This window comes from Tasmannia lanceolata, unplaced genomic scaffold (assembly GCF_043159265.1).
Source record: "Tasmannia lanceolata isolate RefF3 unplaced genomic scaffold, GAP_Taslan_0.1 ptg000005l, whole genome shotgun sequence".
NCBI classification, from domain to species: Eukaryota; Viridiplantae; Streptophyta; class Magnoliopsida; order Canellales; family Winteraceae; genus Tasmannia; species Tasmannia lanceolata.
In genome coordinates, this window is record NW_027518682.1 from 15,995,202 (window position 1) to 16,012,945 (window position 17,744).

Consider the following 17,744-nt stretch of genomic DNA (forward strand, 5'->3'; position numbering starts at 1 on the left):
TCTTTTCTTTTCCGTCACACAAGCCTTCTCGATGCTGCTTCCGTTGAACTCTTTATTCAATTTCTTCAAACATGGGAGCTCTTCTATCTTCATGTCAAGCGATAATGCCAACTCGTTGAAATTGGCATTCATAGAAGTAAGATGCCTTTTGATCTCTCTTATATCTTCATCTCATTGATCCATTATTTATTCGATTTTCTTCGACATGATGACAGATCGTGCCTCTTTGATACCAAATGTTACAAATCCGAACGGTTCGTAACTTGATTGATCTTCTTAGAGGAAAAATCAACCTCTTAATTCACTTCGAGGGAATGATCAGTCATCCTTTGTGCAAAAAGACACAATTTCTAAGATGGTTTATTTATTAAAATATAGAAAAGCAAATGAGTGTTTAAACAAAACACTCAGAGGATAAACATAGTAAGATCTTATGATAACAGTGAAAATAACTAAATAAAGATTGATCTAATCTCGGCTAGTAGCCAAATCAATTCTAGCTACTTAATCCAACCTACCTACCTAATCTACCGTGCAAGCAATCCAATAAACAGATCTGACATATCCTAAATCCAAACTAATTTATTCTATTGGACCCAACTAGGCACGTAACAAAATATAGAAGTTAAATACAAACTCTAAGACAACCACATCATCAACCCTAACATAAACAACCATCTAATAACTACTTGTAACTACCGCACATACACCATAAGAGGTACGTATCATGTTCATGTGGTGCGAATTTATCATTGCCCTATAAATATAGGGAGTTTTTGCCTATAAGGCTTTAATCACTAGTTCGTTGGAATAAACGGAGGGAGTGAAAGTGGTGCCATAATTTAGCACCGCGTGTCTTTTATAACTCAGAAACAGTTTACGTGATTGTCTATAAAAGGCTACGGGACACGGGACACGGGACACATATTGATTAGCTGTTCTGGAGAGGCCGTATTAATGTGCGTCCTCTTATAACATAAACTTCTGATTCGAAAATAAGAGATTTGCTAGAATCCATCCCAAAAGGCATTTCGCATATGCTCTGTCGCATGTCAGGAGTGCAGATCCCCGGCGAAAAATGATGAATGACTCCACTTTATGTAGGTTAATCAGTACAATTGATTTGAAGGGTCACCCCAATGAAAAACGGCCAAAAGAAATGCAGCAACTTGTCTAGCTATTTGACTGGTTCAGATCTTCTCTCTCTCTCTCTCTATTTCAATAAAGTTTTCTACCGTCTTCCCGTTTGACACATATTAGTACGATGTTGGACCCAATTATGACCAGACCCCCCTTTTGGCTGCTCCAAAAGCAGATAATACATTGCAGCCGCACGTATGGGCCACAATCTAAAAACCTCACCAATTGAGGGTTAGGATCCTCCCATCATCGTGATATTCATGTAATATGGCCCATACACGGTGGGTCCCCCTGGATGTTCCTTTGGGTAGAGAAGGTTAGGTAGTGGTCTTGTTACAGACTTGAACGGTTGGTTTGTATGAAATCTATACATTCGCACGACTAGAAAGCTACTGCACTGAGTTCCAGCCTTTTTAAAAAAAACTCTCTCTCTCTATCTCTCTCTCAACTTGGATATTCGTAAGCTTTTTTATTGATCGAATTAATCTCGATTTGCTTCTGCATGAGATATCTGAAACGTGAGATCCCATTCAAGTAAGTCCCAAAACTCACTTATCTCATTGCATTCTCTTGAGAATTTTGCGATGCTTCAATTTTCATCGGATTCTATTCCGTGCCCTAATTTTCTTTCTTCTTTTCTTTACATCCTTGATTTTCATTCACTAACTTAGGGTTTCTGCAATGCATTTTGTTCCTAATTTCCTTTCCGTTTAAATTCATCTCGAGTTTTCCGATTTTGTATTTTGAATTTCCATTAGACGTGGCGGATCAACAGAGCTCATGCGAATTAGGGTTTCAATTTTCCGTCCTTTGCCTCTCGTGCAGAGATCCATCAGGATTGCTCTCACTATTGTAGGTTTCACAATTTGTAATTAAACACTGTATTTTGGGAATCCAATTTGCGTAGGAGGCAAGAAATCAAGAAATTGCAACTCATAATATGTCCGAAAGTGTTTTTTTTTTTGGGGTCTCATAACAAGAAGGAAAATCATAAAAAAACTTCACTGCCAATGAGAGACCTCTTAACTGCTAGTGTGTTAGGGTTCGACCAGTTCATGAATTATTGGAATTTCTCATTGTTTAAAGGCTAACCTGATGCCAGTTGATAAAGTTAATCGCATGTCTAGGAGATCATAAAAGTGAAATGGAGGTCTGCAGGCAGTTGGAAGAGAGATGTCCAATGTTATAATGAATGCAATTCTGGAGTAGTTGGATAGCTTGTTTGCATGAAATCTTGATAGACACAACATGTTGCTCTATCTGAGTTAAAACTACTTATGGTGCTACTTAAGATAATGCCGATCATACTTATTTCAGAGTTTTTTTTTTTTTTTTTTTTTCCTCACTTGTAAATGGCATACAAACTATTCACCTTTTTTCTCTATTTAGCTTATACTTTTGCTTTTCCTTTTGGTTTTCCCCTGTTCAAGTACAGGCAACAAAAGATTGGATGATGGGCTTGTCATCGCCTGCCACCAGTAGTGAAGGGGTTCAGCTTTGTATTTTCGACTTGAGAAGGGGACAGCATGAAGGGCAAGAGCTTGACAAGATTTTATTTTTCTTTCCTGCGGATTGCCCGTTTTCAATGCAACATTCTGTAATAGGACTCAGCGAAGGACTTATTACATTTACAAGGTGAGTAGAATTGGTCTGGTGGTTGGTAATCATCAGAGATATTCCACAGAAAACAATGTTCCTATTTTTTGAAAATATATATATTTTTTCAAATAAGAGGAAGCAAATCAAGTGTCACCCGACCTTAGCTTTTTTTACAGTGTATTGTAATTTTTTTAGGTCAAGTGCTTCACTTATTGCAAATTCATATGTGTTTTTTTTTTAATGCAGACCTGGTTATTTGTCATGGTCATCCATTTTTATGCATTTATTTAGCTTGATATTCCCACACACCTTCAAGTAATCCCCGTCTCTAGCATTTATGTCTATCTTTTCAAATGATTCGTTGCTCATTATTTCCATGCTCTTCTAGGAAGTTTTTCATTCATCCACGCCTTGATAAAAAAAACCTCTAAATCATGTCTTGAATTGCTGAGACTGAAGTAACTAGTAGACATGACAAGTTAACAGTGAGCGAGTGGGTTGTCATTTTATTGGATTGGTTTTGAAGAACATTTTCTTGCTGATTTTGACTCTGTATTAACTATTAGCACCCTAGATTTATCATAGTTTCTGCTACTTGCAGATTATTTTTGAGCCTTGATATCACTTTTATGCAGAATTTTCTCTCCGGACGCTGCTTGTGAGGTCATAGAAGCTGAAAGACACTCTCATGTGTTCTATCAGGCAGAGTTGGATATATGGATGGTGATGGTGTGTGCCTCTGTTTCTTTACAATTTGTCCTGATGATAAGGTTTTTCATGTACAAATGCCACTGATGTTGATTTGGCAATGTTTGATCATTTCCCCCTTCTGGGAATGTTGTATACTTTTGCTTTCTTTTTTGGCGGTCCTTGACGAGTTGAGGTGTTTCTTTTCTTTTTCTTTAATAAGATGTTCACCATTCAAAATATTGTCAAAAAATAAAATCTGTGTTTTGGTTCCTGTGTCATATTTCATTCGTGTCGAGTATAGTCACATGTAAATTATTAGTTTTGAAACTTATCTGCCTTTTCAACTTCTTTCTCTATTGATGTGTTACTTTTCAGTTCAATGCTTGAAATGCTGCCTGCATATGTAGTTGAATCCCATATAATCATAATTGAGAAGTGTTCAACAAATTTAGCTCCTGAACGTTGCAGCTTGATATCTTCTAACGATATACTATGTTTCACTTCCCCAAACAATTATGATAGGTTTACCCATGAGAATACATCATGCTGTCATTAAGTGGGTATGGAGGCTATCAGATTTAGATGATATAATTATAGAACACAAAATTGATTTGTCTGGCTAAGTTTTCCTATGTTTTCTCAAAATTGGAGGCTATCTCTCACTTACGTCCAAACATAAATCCATCCTGATAGAATTTTAAGCTTTAAGTCATGCTCTTCACAGACAACTCGCCAAACAACAAGAGATGGGCTGACCTTAGATACTAAAAAAGCACAGCCAGAATGAGAAGGTGCCTACACATGTACCGGTGTGTGTGGATAGTATGTGCCTACACACACGATTTTACATTGTGTGTGTGTGTGTGTCTGTTTTGAACGGTTTTATATGTGTCTCATGTACTTGTGGTTTCATTATTCTACCTATTTTTGTGTCATTTTCCATTTTAGAGGACCAAATCATGACATTGGTGCTTGCTTGCTTTGTCCTTTATTTCGCTGTATTACCGTTGCAAACATATGCTGGATAAAAATGATCCCAAAAATTAAGCTTATGTTCATCAATCATTGAATTTCTTGATTCGTAAGTGTGAATATTTCGTCACTTTAATGCGCCACTTATGATAATATACTTTACTGTTGTTGAAGGTGGTGGAGAAGAACAAAGTGTCAGAAGCTGTTTGGCGAAGTGCTGCATTACGGGGAGTTTTGAAGGAAGTACATTCCCTTTTCATGATGTTTCACGGATCTGTGCGAGCTTTACTTGAGAAACAACCGGGTGGTGGGCTTGCTCGTAATCATTTGCATTCCTTTGTCATGGATTACTTAACAGGTAGGACAACTTTGTCTCATATGGATTGATCTGAATAGCAACTAATTTATCTTTCTATCATCTATTTTTGAAATGAATGACCTGAGCTCACCATATGGCCCTTCCTCTGTTGGCAATGTCAAAACTCTACCTCTGTTGGATTGCAATACTGGGGCAGTCAACTGTAGAATTTGGATTTATTGTAAATATAACTTTATAATTTTGAGCAGACTTTCTAGTTGGGAAGAAACTCCAGTTGCCATCCTTCCGGGACTGTTTAAGGGAGCGTGGAACTGTTCAGATGCTGACTGTAGGACGAGAAGCAGCAATTGAAGTTCAGGTGAAGTTGAAGAACAATTTAGCTATTATTAAATAATAGTATATTTGTAGTGGTATTAATGTATAATAAGATATCGAATATTGTGTCAATAAAAATCTTTTAATGCATGAAAATTGAATAGTTCGTACTGGTTAATACTGCTTGTGGTCTTCAATCCTAAACGGGTTTTTTCAGTTTGATCCTCAAACTGTTATTCACGCAAATTTATTTGTATGATTGCTGGGACCATGTGGAGCTTATCTGAGAGATTTATATCACATTCTATTAAAAACTTAACAGTTCTTACAAGACTAGAATCTCATTGGAGGGAAGCCATATTATTGGGTTCTCTGTGTTTGGATGTGCATGCTTCATCTTACGCTTTACCAATGAGATGAAGTTGGGAATTTTAAGAGAATATCCCTGTGTTCTTTGAGTAATACCGTGATACATTCTATGTTGCGTCCCAATGCTCCTCCATTATTGATCATGATCACTGATCGGTTCTGCATAGGTTATTGTCTAGTGGGTGGGGTGCCATCGCATGGGTTTGTTTTTTGATAACTGCGCACTTCTTTACACATGTCTGCAAAATTTATTAGAAGGAAATCTTTCTTATTTTTTTGCGCAGTGTGTAATGATTCTTCATTCTGTTTAAGGCATACATTGTGGGTTCCCAACTTGTAGGAAACATCATTCTGTTTAGTTGCGAATAGGTCATAATGTCTAGGAAAGTGTGCTGGCATGCCATCGCATGGGTTTGTTTTTTGATAGGGATTTGCTAGTGTCCATCGCAGAAAGCATTTCGCGGATGGTCTGTTGCATGTCAGAGCAGCCACCGAGGCTAACTTTTCAGCAGATTTTGTCTCCATTCATGAGGTGGCTGCTCTGACATGCAACAAACCATCTGCGAAATGCCTTCTGCGATGGACGCTAGCAAATCCCTTTTGGATAACTGCGCACTTCTTTACACATGTCTGCAAAATTTATTATATAGTTTTGTTTGATATATTAACAAATTATATACTTTTATGGCAGTCGCTCGTTAGAGTTATAGAATCATCAAGTGCTGGAAACACCGGATGCCATTCACTTGTCTTATTTCAGGATCTGCTGGTGTCCACGACACTTTCTCCAGTACGTTTGTATCCTCAATATCTCTGTTGCTTCTGAATTTTGCATGTCAGATTATCCATAGAAGCGCCAAGGTTTAAATGTAGAAAATAAAACAATCTGTGTAGTCTGCCAAAGTGCCAAGCACTAATTGCTTGGTTTCATTTTTAGGAAATCTCACACCCTTGTGATCTGCATGGCAGGATGACACAGCAAACCTATTCACATATGCCGTTCTAAGGTTGACTCCACGTACTTTATCTCCTGGTGCAAATTCTTGGTCCTATTTGCGGAGGGGAACCACTACCTCCCAAATTGCAACAAACTCAACCCTAGTAAACACTGGATCTGCTTCAGAAGAATTTCAGTACACGCCACGTGATACATCCCCCGACAGACAAGGCGAGGGATATCACGTTCCAAGGCCATTACAACGAGACAGATGGTCTAAAGGAAAGGATGGTTTTGTTGTGACTGACATCTGCGGTCCACAAGTTGGTAGTTTGATGTCTACAACCCCTACAGTCTGGCTCCGACAGACAGAGGAACGAATGTATCTTTGTGTTTATCAGCACAAGAGTCTAACCATCATCATCCTCATTCCTGTCAGCTCATTGATTAATGGGGAGCAAGGGATATCTTTGGTGAAGCAGCAACTTCTTGAAAATGTTTGTATCCTAATCTCTGATTATTACTTCTCATGTTGGTTGTTGCTGCTATCAAAATTCTATTTCCTTCTGTTTATATATTTCCTGTTAACTTTCACCATATTAATAAAATATGGATATCATTAGATATAATTAATTTTCAAAACTAAGATTCTCCTTTGCATTGGGAATTATAATATTCTTTTCTTTTTTCTCAATTCTCAGAGCACTTATAAGACCGGCAATCTAGAACTTATGATTTTCAAGTTGGGATTATTAAGCTGGAAATGTAGCTGGTTTTCTTTCTTTTTTCCTTTTTTCCTGAAGTTAATTGGATCTTTAACAATTGTACAACAAACATGTGTGGCTTCTTTGGTCAACAGGGTGACTATTACCTGAATTTAGAATTGCGAGTTTTTTGCTTTATATAAGCTTGTTGAGTGGTTTGTTATATATCTCCGTACTATGTATGTAAATATGTGCATAAATCGTTTTAGAACCTCATGTACTTTTCTGGGAATATAACCCAAAAGTCAAAAGGTTTATCTACTGTAAGCAGTACCACTACCAATATTCCTTGAACACTTTTCCTTCTACTGCATTGATACTCATTTAACTTCGTAAATAATTTTAATTTTGGTTTTTAATAATTGATGTTTCTTTTAGATGGCGAGCCTTGGTGCAACGGTAAGGTTGCTCCATTGTGACCTGGTGGTGGTCACGGGTTCGAGTCACGGAAACAGCCTCTCTGCAAAGCAGGGGTAAGGCTGCGTACATCTAGCCCTTGCCAAACCCACAATGGCGGGAGCCTCGTGCACTGGGCCGCCCTTTTTTAATGATTGATGTTTCTTTTGGTAGTTCATATTGATACTCGTTTTCCAGAAGTGAATTCTGCAATCTCTTTGCTGGACATAGTTGAAATTCATATTAAACTTTTTGATCTACCAGGCATCGATGAAGATCTTGAAAGTTGAAGAGAAACTAGCAAGAGGATGGGGTGGTGAAAATGCCTATCATGTCAGTGGGTATCGCTACTTACTGTTCGACAATGACCGAAGTATATCAAGGGCTTCCCCTCCCGGAAAAGTTACAACTCTAACAAAGGTCAGTACCTTGATAATATATAGTTCCTCTAATAGGATCTAGACTAGGCGGTCAGGATCAATCCTAATGATAAATTTTTGGGTCTCACAAGGGGGCCCCAAAAGGGGAATTAATCCAGTAAGTCAGCTGGCGACTTCAAATCATGTAACCTAGATTGTTGATCCTATAGACCATCAGGATGCAACCCACATGGTCCTAGTCCCACGTGTAATGGACACCCCATCCATAAGATGAAGAACTGCAAAAATCAATGGTTTAGCTTTCCTTGGCAGAACTTTAAAACAAGACTTGATGGATCGAGGAGCTAGGATCATCGATCGAGGTGGGGTCAATGGAAATGAGCTGGAGTTGTGGTCGCCGGTTGGATCAATGGATCCAATCCCTGCCCACGTCACACAGGGCCCTGAAAAGGTGGCTGTTAGGAATGAGCCTAACAGCCATTGTAATTTGAGGTTTTTTCCCACTAATAATATGTATGTTATTTGAAGGCGTGAGCTGCTAGGAAAATGGAAACTCGTTTTGTTGGATCGGCTTTCTGGTAGCCGTATTGAATAAGGCCACCGGTGACGGCCTTAGAGCAATGGCATCTATTAGAAAATTTATCCCTTAAACAGGGGTAATTTAGCCAGTTTAACTTCCATATTTATTTTCAGAAGGGAGCTCATTTTGGAATTGTTTTCCTTTGAAGGCACTATACACTTGGAATATGGGTTGCATTGCCTGGAATTTAAGATAAAACTGCGTCTACTCTGTAGTTATCCTGCATTGTGGCTCGTAACCTTGATAAATTCTTCATTATCCCGTATAGATCAATGCAACCTTGTTCGTATGGAGCTCTAATAGATTTTATTCCTTTCAATGATGTGCAGGACTCCCTACTAGCCCTTAATAAGCTACGGCAAGAAGTTGATTTAGAGAAGGGTAGAGCAAAAAGAGATGACCCTGATCATGAAAAAGATTTGGAAGTGTGCATAAGAGCAAAAAACAATGCCTGGATTATTGCTCGGCTTAGCAGAGGGAAAGAACTTTACATGGTTTTAGAAAAAGCCAATGACACACTTCTTTACGCCTCAGATGCTATTGAGAAGTTCAGTAACAGGTATGCACGCTTCTGATATGATCTTATCCTTTGTTACTTGTTCTTCTCCATTGCACAAACCAGACTCCCAACCCAAATTAGTACAACCTCAAAGGAATTCTGTTACTATGTTGGAAAGTTCTGTGAAGAAATGGTTGATACCTATAAATCTAATGCAACTTGCCCTCCATCATAGCTTTTTACTGAGGTGGAAGAGCCAACATAAACGTCTTTTGAAGATCTGAAACACCAGAGTGCAGCTCTCTCGGCCGTTTTCAAAGGTTGAGCTGCATTTCTCTGATTCCAGAGCAACTGGGGTTTTCTTTCTGAAGAGAATGATTTCATTTTTTGTGGTTGGAACTATGAATGCAGGTACTGCAATGGAGGGTTTTCATTGGATTAGTTTTCGGGTTTCAGAAAGGCCCGGTTTCTCAAAGGCGCGCGGACCTTCTCTCGGATATGGGTTGGTCATCGGCAATGAGAGGATGAAATCTCATTTACTCTTCTGTAAATTCTTGTCACAAAATCTCTTACAGTTGGTTAAGAGTTTTAAACTGATGAATTTCAGCTACAAATGTATGGAAAGAAGATATGCTGATTTCTGTAGAAACCTTCTGAGTTTGGAAAGAGAAGACTGTATTTCCGTGGTGGGTTTGTTTTATCTGTAAATAATTCATTGAGGAATTATGAGCAGTAGGGTGAAATGTTTCAATAAACAAACGCTTTCAGCATTCTCCTTAAAACAATGAATGGTAGTTGATCTAGAAATTAGTTACTTGGACTGTAAGAGGTGTTTGGATCTAGGGAAAAGCAAATTATGGAAAACGATGTTTTCCGTGAAAATAATGTTCCCTGGAAAATAAAATTCCAATATAGTGATATACTGGTAGTCTGGTAATAAAATTAGGGGAGTCATAAATCGCTTTCTGGGAAATGTAAATTACCAAAATTTCGGTGAAATCCTGTAACGTTTTGGATATAGTGGATTTCGGTTTCGGTCTTGACCGAAATAGAATCAGTAATAAGAAGAAAGATGAGGCTACCAAAATTTATTTAGATTACCCTGAAACTTATGAAACTACATACAACAACCCTTACACATATAATAAGAAACCATTACAGCTTATTTGCCCTGCTTTAGACTCCATACATTTTCCCCACAACAGTACAGCACCCCAATAACAAAAAACACAAGACATGGGGAAATTTTGCCTTCAATTTTCAACCAGAGATTTCAATGGCTTTGACATCAGCCTCCTTAACTTCCTCTTTGGGCACAGTAACAGTGAGCACCCCATTCTCCATACTAGCCTTCACCTGCTCCACCTTTGCATTCTCCGGCAACCGGAATCGCCTCAGGAACTTGCCACTGCTCCTCTCGACGCGGTGCCACATGTCGTTCTTCTCTTCCTTCTCCTTGTTCCTCTCTCCGCTTATCTGAAGGACTCTTCCCTCTTCCACCTCTACCTTCACCTCTTCCTTGTTGAGGCCAGGAAGATCAGCTTTAAAGACGTGGGCTTCCGGGGTCTCCTTCCAATCGATCTGTGTATTGGCGAATGCCGAGGTTTCTTTTGCGAATTCCGAATGAGGAGGAGTTGTTGTGTTGAAGGGAAATCCGTGGAAAGGGTCCCAAATGTCGAGGGAGAAGGGATCGAAGACGTTTGTTCGTCGGCCAAAGAAGCTGGGAACGATCGACATCTTTGCTTTGCTACAATAAAAGGACGAAATTTGTTTTCGAAAATCAGAAGAAGCGATCGACTGAATTGGTTGAGAAAAGGTCGGGAGAGGGTGTATTTATGGGCAATGGAAGGGCAATTTTCGTAATTTCAGGAAAGCTCGGGATGTTTCCAGAAAAATGTGATTTTTGTAATTTCAGGAACGCTCTGGGTTCTTCTTTTGTTCCCCGCTACGATGTTTCGAGAGAAAGGGGATGCTCAGTCATTTGTCATTTGTCATTTGTCATCCCACCCTAAAGGCAAAAACACTGCCGTTAATTTAGGGGGATGATAAATTCGCACCTATGTAGGATAATTGGCACCACTGTGACGTTAATAAGCGTTAAAGTCTGCCCCATACTTTAACCTCAAGAGGGTGCGAATCGTACTTTAACCAAGGGGTGCGAACCATAAATGGGTGCAAATCATACTTTATCCTTAGGGTGCGAACCATCCTACAGGGGGTGCGAATTTATCATCCCCCTTACTTTTTTACATTAAGATTTTTTAAAATGACAAAATTACCGCAAACTTCTTTTTATTTATTTATGGGCAAGCTCGGGTTAGGACTTTGGCAGACCCCTACCAGATATATTAAGAAAAAAGCATATTACAATCTTTCATAGAGGGACCTCAAAGAGTCTGAGGACAAGACCTCTACAAGGGAGGGGGACAGAAAATTAGGGGGGAGATTATCACCCTTACAAAAATAATCCTGTTTAGAAAGGATGTCTGCTGCTGCATTTCCTTCTCTCCAAATATGGGAAATTTTCCAAGAGTTTAGATTTCTGAGCTTACTGTGGATCATGGCAAGAGTTTGGAATTTCCTCCAAGGGCAAGCTTGGGTGCCTTCGATCACTTTGACGGCATGGATTGAGTCAGATTCAATCCATAAGCTGCGGATGTTGAGATTCTCTGCTAGATTTAGACCGTGAAGGATGGCTTCGATCTCCAGGTGATGAATAGCTTCAGGGAGGACGATTTCCGAGAACAGGCCAATGGGACAGCTAAGATGGTCTCTAATAAGGCCCCCAACAGATCCAGAGTTGTCCATGAGGGATGCATCAGTATTAAGTTTATGGTGGCTGAGATCGGGGGGGATCCATGGACAAAATTTTGAGGTTTTGGGTTGCTGGAAAATTGGGAGTGACAAGTTTGCAGCAATTTTGGAGCTGGCCTCGGTGGGTGCGTCTGAAAGCCTAAGGAACATTATTTTTGAGCGAGAGGTCGAGAGAATTCGCTTGAGGAGATCCTGCTTGTGGGAACATTTTTCATTATGGACTTTAGCGTTCCTCTCACACCAAATGTGATAGATAGAGGAAGCAAAGAGGATTCTAACAGAGATTGCAGCTTGTCCTTTACCTAGGAAGGAGGATCGAAGCCATAATTCTTCTTCGCCTAAACTTTTCTTATGTTTTTTTTTTCTCTTGGAGATTCTCCAAAGCACCAATCTCCAAATCCAGGCGGAGTAGGAGCAAGAGAAGAACAAGTGATCTCTGGTTTCAGGTTCGGCGTGACAAAGAGGACATCTAAGATCGTCTTGGCCATTTAGGAAGGGAAGGCGATCTCTTGTGCATAATTTGTTTTTAATTGCTTGCCAAGCGATGAAACTATGACGCGGTATGTTACCAGGGAACCATATAGAAGAAGACCAATCGACTTTGGCTTTTTGGGATCTGATGGTATTCCAAACTGATTTTACAGTGAAGAAACCATCATTTGTTGGTTTCCAAATTGGACGATCAGAGGAGGTCTGAGAGAAAATAGCATCAAAAGTGATTTGTTTCAGCTCTCTGAGGTATGATTCTGATTGAATGGAGTCCTATTTTCCAGACTCAATAACATCCTTAACAGAGAAATTGCTTGGAATAACATTGAGGATGGGGCCCATGGAAGGTTGAGAAATAATGACACCAGACGGGACCCAAGGTTGAAACCATAAGTTTATGCTAGCACCATCACCCACAGCATAGCAGAAATGGGGCCTAGCATCTTCACGAGCTTTTATGATACTCCAGACAGCCCAAGATGGGTTGCGGGGCATCTTGATAAGCCAAAAATTTCGATTTCTAATATATTTTGCATTGAACCAGTGATTCCAGGGAGTGTTTCTGTTCTGGGTTATATTCCATACCTGCTTGATTTGGAATGCTCTGTTTATATCTGAGAGGGATCTCAAGCCAGCTCCACCTTCTACTTTAGGAGTGCAAATGTCACTCCATGGCAGAGGATGGTATTTCTTTTGTGGATTGCAACCACACCAAATAAAATTTCTGAATATCTTTTCTATATCGTTGAGGGTTGCTTTTGGAATGTGAAAGGAAGCCGACCAGTAAATTTGAAATGAGTTCAAGACGGATTTCACCAGTTCAATACGCCCAACTCTAGAGAGAAGCTTACCAATGCTACCAATACTCACAAACTTCTCTCACACGCTACCAATGCTCACAAACTCTCCAATCTTTTTGAAATGGTCACAAACTCTCCAATCTTTTAACATGAATCCCTCCGTGGGTAAGCAACTGAATTGATATATTCGATCCCTTTTCTTCCTTGCGTCACCCCAGTATTATACTTATGAGTCATGACTACTCTTTTTACCAGAGCTGCACAAAAAACCGGCCAAACCAATAAACCGAACCGAACTGGACCTTTTGGTTTGGTTTGGTTTGGTTCGGTTTGGTTTTTCTAGGCATTGGTTCAGTCACGGTTAAGACTTTTACCGAACCGATCCCATCGGTCTAGTTGACGGTTTTTTAAGTTTTAATCCGAAAATGAACCAAGCCGAACCGAACCGAACCAATAAGAAACTGTAGAAACCCGATTTTGGCCACCCCCTGTAGACACCCATTTTTTGGCCGTCCTTCCTTAACTCAAAATTGCACCTCCTTTCTTTTGTCTTCTTATTAGAGGGCATTTTTGCCATTTTGGGTAGTCTAGGGGTAATTCTATCATTGTAGTCGCCCTAAAGGTATCAACCCATAATTTTTATTGCAACATAAAAGCCTCATTTGAGGGATAAACAGTGAACCGAACCAGTCAAAATCGGTTTGGTTTGGTTCGGTTATACCCCTATCGATTCGGTTACGGTTTGGATTTTCTCCAAACCGATGGGAATGATTCGGTTAAAAAAACCTCCATAAACCGAACCGGACCGAACCATGTGCAACCCTACTTATTACACTTAAAAAGGGTGGCTCATGAAAGAAAAGGGAGTGAATATATTATTTTCCATATTTAGATATTTGAACAATCTCTCTCTCTCTCTCTCTTGAGGTTGGTTGAGTACGGTTGCTTGAGTACTTCAGTATATCTATCTTAACAAAGGCTTATAGTTAGTTGACTACTCAAGTTAGAATGAAAATTATGATTAGAGGGTAGCAGCCTTGATTGGTTTCTTGTAAATGCATGCAAGCTCCATGTTCAATCCACACCACAATGATGCAAATATGCAAAAATTAGTCATTCTAACCATAGCAGAAGACACCACCTAAAAAAATATCAGCAATACATGCCACGGAGAGAGAAGAAGTGATTCGTGCCAAGTTGATGGAGTAAAAAGACGTAGGGGGCAGACCGAAAACAACTTCGGTAGAAACAGTTAGAAAAGACTCGATGGCTATGAACATAGCAAAGAACATGACCTTGGATAGGAGAGTGTTGAGAAAATCCGTCGGGCAATCCGATCCGATCGTGCACAAATTATATGAAAAAGTAAAATAAACAAACAAGCAACAAGATAAACACCAAGATTTTACGTGGTTCGGCCAAGCCTACTCCACGGGCAAGAAACATGATCTTCCACTCTGAGAAAAACAAAATACAAGGATTACAATGGATTAATCACAAGCCCACAACCTCGCAACCCTTTCCTTGCTTCTCAAACCCAAGATCGTACACAAAGAGACCCGAGAAAACCCGAAAGAAAACCCAAGAGGAACCTGAGAAAAAACCCTTTTCTTCCTTCTTCTTCTATCTCGTTTTCTCTCTCTCCCTTAGGGTAGCCGTCACACCCCAATTCTCTCGCTAGTCCTCTCTTGTTGTCCTTCCAAGAGAGTGGTATTTAGGTTTTCCCCAAAAACAAAAAAAAGGCACTCTCCGTTTTGCCTCTTGCCTCTGGTTTTCAAAGACATAAGAAAAAACACTTGCCATTTTTGTCTTAGCCTTCTGACCCAAGGAACCCATCCGGGTGGGAAATAAGGTAACTTTCCAATAGAGAGAATAGAAGAAAATGATCCAGGTAGACGAACCTAACTAGTGTTAGGATTAGACTTAGTCAATTTGAGCTGGATAGATTCTTTCATTTTTTTTCATGAAAATTTTCTAAAGGATTCATCAGCCGACCCAAACTAGTTTGGGACAAAGGCTTAGTTGAGTTGAGTTGAGCTGAGTTAGAGTATACGCCACGGAGACATACCAGTTAAGAAATGATGGAGAAAATACTTCAAATAACCTAACAAAATAAAGAAATCTGTTGTTAATCCTAATTTGGAAGCTTCATGAGTGAACAAGATGAACATCTGATAAAATTTTAAGCAAAATTATCTTCACTTAATTTTGAATTCGAAGTCTGTCACGAGATACCAAGTTACCGAATGTTGATATGGCTAGACAAGGTCAAGGAAGTTACACGCTCAATATCAGCCCTTAAACACTTTTTTTATGGTTGGATGTGGATGGTTATTTAGAAATTAGGATTTGCTTAGCAATTTCGTGGAAAGCTATTTCACCGATGCCTTTTGAGGTTGGGCCTGTAGCTCAATGGTTGGGGCTTTATTTCTCAACTTTGAGGTCGCAGGTTTGATCCTAGCTTACCTAAAAAATGTTTTGTTGCTCACTTTTGCACGAGACAACAGGCACACAGGTTCAATTTTTAGCCGATTTTGTCTTATTTATTTAATTCATTGGCTGTTGCTGCAAAAGTGATCGCTGTCCACAAAATTGCCTAGTAAATCCCTTAGAAATTTTAACCACTTTTAATAGCTAATTAGATAAGTAAAGAGATTAGTGTCATTAGTGGAAAAGGGGAGTGCAGATATCATTTACCGATAACTAACTTTTTTGGCTTTGTATCAAGGCCTATACCTTCCCATGGCCCACCAAGTAAGGCCTACGAGAGGCCGCTCATCCGCTTATCTAATCTCACGCACCCAAGAGTTTTTCCTCTTCACAATTTCATTACCGAATCTTTCATAGATCGGAGGGTTAGGATCATCCTATTGAAATGATTTTTGGGGCACAGCCTATTTACGTTGTGGCCTAACAGATGGACGGTTTGGATCGTCGAATGGAGCGGGCCCGTATCGTACTTTTCAAAAATCACGTGTTTGCAGGGCCACCCATCATATAATCTATTAGTAAACAGAAGTACAGAACACATTAAAAAAAGAGACAAAAGAAGAGAATGACTGGAAAGCATTTCTTTTCTCGAAACATCTTACCGTGAAACAAAGGAAAAACCCAGAAGGTTCCTGAAATTACGAAAATCACATTTCTTTCTCGAAACATCCTGAGCTTTCCTGAAATAATTACCCTTCCATTCCTATAAATGCACCCTCCCCCTAACCTTTCTTCAGCAATTCAGTTATAGCTAATTCTGATTTTCCAACCCGTTCCAATCCAATATTCCGATCTTCCTCGCACAATCAAAACAAATTTCGTCCTCATACCAGAGCAAAGATGTCGATCATTCCAAGCTTCTTTGGCCGACGAACAAACGTTTTCGACCCCTTCTCCCTCGACATTTGGGACCCTTTCCAGGGATTTCCCTTCAACAGAACGGCTCCTCATTCGGAATTCTCAAGAGAAACCTCGGCATTCGCCAATACACAGATCGATTGGAAGGAGACCCCAGAAGCCCATGTCTTTAAAGCCGATCTTCCTGGCCTCAACAAGGAAGAGGTGAAGGTAGAGGTGGAAGAGGGAAGAGTCCTTGAGATAAGCGGAGAGAGGAACAAGGAGAAGGAAGAGAAGAACGACACGTGGCACCGCGTGGAGAGGAGCAGCGGCAAGTTCCTGAGACGATTCCGGTTGCCGGAGAATGCGAAGGTGGAGCAGGTGAAGGCTAGTATGGAGAATGGGGTGCTCACTGTTACTGTGCCTAAAGAGGAAGTTAAGAAGCCTGATGTCAAATCCATTGAAATTTCTGGTTGAAAATTGAAGGCAACTTTTGCCATGTGTTTTTTTTGTTTTTGGGTGTTTGTGAGAAAAAAAATGTATGGGGTCTAAAGGAAGCAGGGCAAATAAGCCGTAATGGGGTTCTTGTATGCGTATGGGGTGTTGTATGTAGTTTTATAAGTTTCAGTGTTATCAGAATAAATGTTGGTAGCCTCGTTTTCTTGAAGTGCTGTTGAATTCTATTCTCATTTCATCTTCTTAATTATGGTTTACTTCCAACGATTCAGAAAGATGAAGACGTAGGTTTAATTTGTATGCAAAGAGAAGATCTAGCTATGGCATTGATGAGAAAAGCGGCGGTAATGTAGGTTGGTGCCTTGCACTGATTTTGTGTCGATGGAAAATGGGAAGAAAACTTGGGCACAGGTTAAGTCGACTTGACATGGCATATTTTATAAAAGAAACAGAAGAAATTGAGCAGACCAATTCATCGAGATGCATACCATCCGTCTTCTAGCCAAAGTGTCCGCCTCCTCGTTAGCAGATCTTCTAACATAAATCAACTCAATATCTGATTCCGCCAATATATCTTCCATTTCGTCAAAAAGATCCAAAAGCCTCTAAGGTGGAGCCACCTCACCCCTCAGCCACCGGATAACATTAAACGAATCCCCTTCAACAATTACACTCTTCAGTCCCTACTCACATTTTTTATGCCATTGAAAGCCGCTTGGACTTCCGCCTCCGTAGCGTCAATCACACCTAAAGGGCCCCATAGCGGCAGTCACACCTTTTTTTATGACTTTGTCATTAACTTTAAGCGATCTAGGAAGCCAAATTGAATTAGCTCGTTGTGCTGTATTCGACTCAATTGGGTCAACTCCACCTAGTGGGACATCTCAATGTAACATTA

The 17,744-nt window shown here is 39.8% G+C and overlaps 3 protein-coding genes across 4 annotated transcripts; 2 read left to right on the forward strand and 1 right to left on the reverse strand.

Annotated features, from left to right (window-relative positions):
* Positions 1-1,511: 1,511 nt before the first annotated feature.
* Positions 1,512-9,745, forward strand: LOC143877692 (vacuolar fusion protein CCZ1 homolog B-like). 2 transcript variants are annotated; one of them, XM_077379885.1, is made up of 11 exons: positions 1,512-1,674; positions 2,576-2,775; positions 3,375-3,468; positions 4,576-4,759; positions 4,969-5,078; positions 6,096-6,194; positions 6,374-6,838; positions 7,766-7,921; positions 8,791-9,020; positions 9,196-9,280; positions 9,372-9,745. In XM_077379885.1, exons 2-10 carry the CDS (start codon positions 2,591-2,593, stop codon positions 9,242-9,244), a joined length of 1,572 nt encoding a protein of 523 aa, XP_077236000.1. In that variant the 5' UTR covers positions 1,512-1,674; positions 2,576-2,590; the 3' UTR covers positions 9,245-9,280; positions 9,372-9,745. The 2 variants fall into 2 exon arrangements, with proteins under 2 accessions (XP_077236000.1, XP_077236001.1); XM_077379886.1 differs by lacking the exon at positions 9,196-9,280 and having other exon boundaries at positions 1,513-1,674.
* A 288-nt stretch (positions 9,746-10,033) lies between these two features.
* On the reverse strand, positions 10,034-10,893 carry LOC143877693 (17.8 kDa class I heat shock protein-like). The gene has a single exon (XM_077379887.1). It carries the CDS (start codon positions 10,695-10,697, stop codon positions 10,221-10,223), a length of 477 nt encoding a protein of 158 aa, XP_077236002.1. The 5' UTR covers positions 10,698-10,893; the 3' UTR covers positions 10,034-10,220.
* A 5,383-nt stretch (positions 10,894-16,276) lies between these two features.
* Positions 16,277-17,057, forward strand: LOC143877694 (18.5 kDa class I heat shock protein-like). The gene has a single exon (XM_077379888.1). The coding sequence runs from the start codon at positions 16,394-16,396 to the stop codon at positions 16,865-16,867; it is 474 nt and encodes a 157-aa protein (XP_077236003.1). The 5' UTR covers positions 16,277-16,393; the 3' UTR covers positions 16,868-17,057.
* The last annotated feature ends 687 nt before the right edge of the window (positions 17,058-17,744 follow it).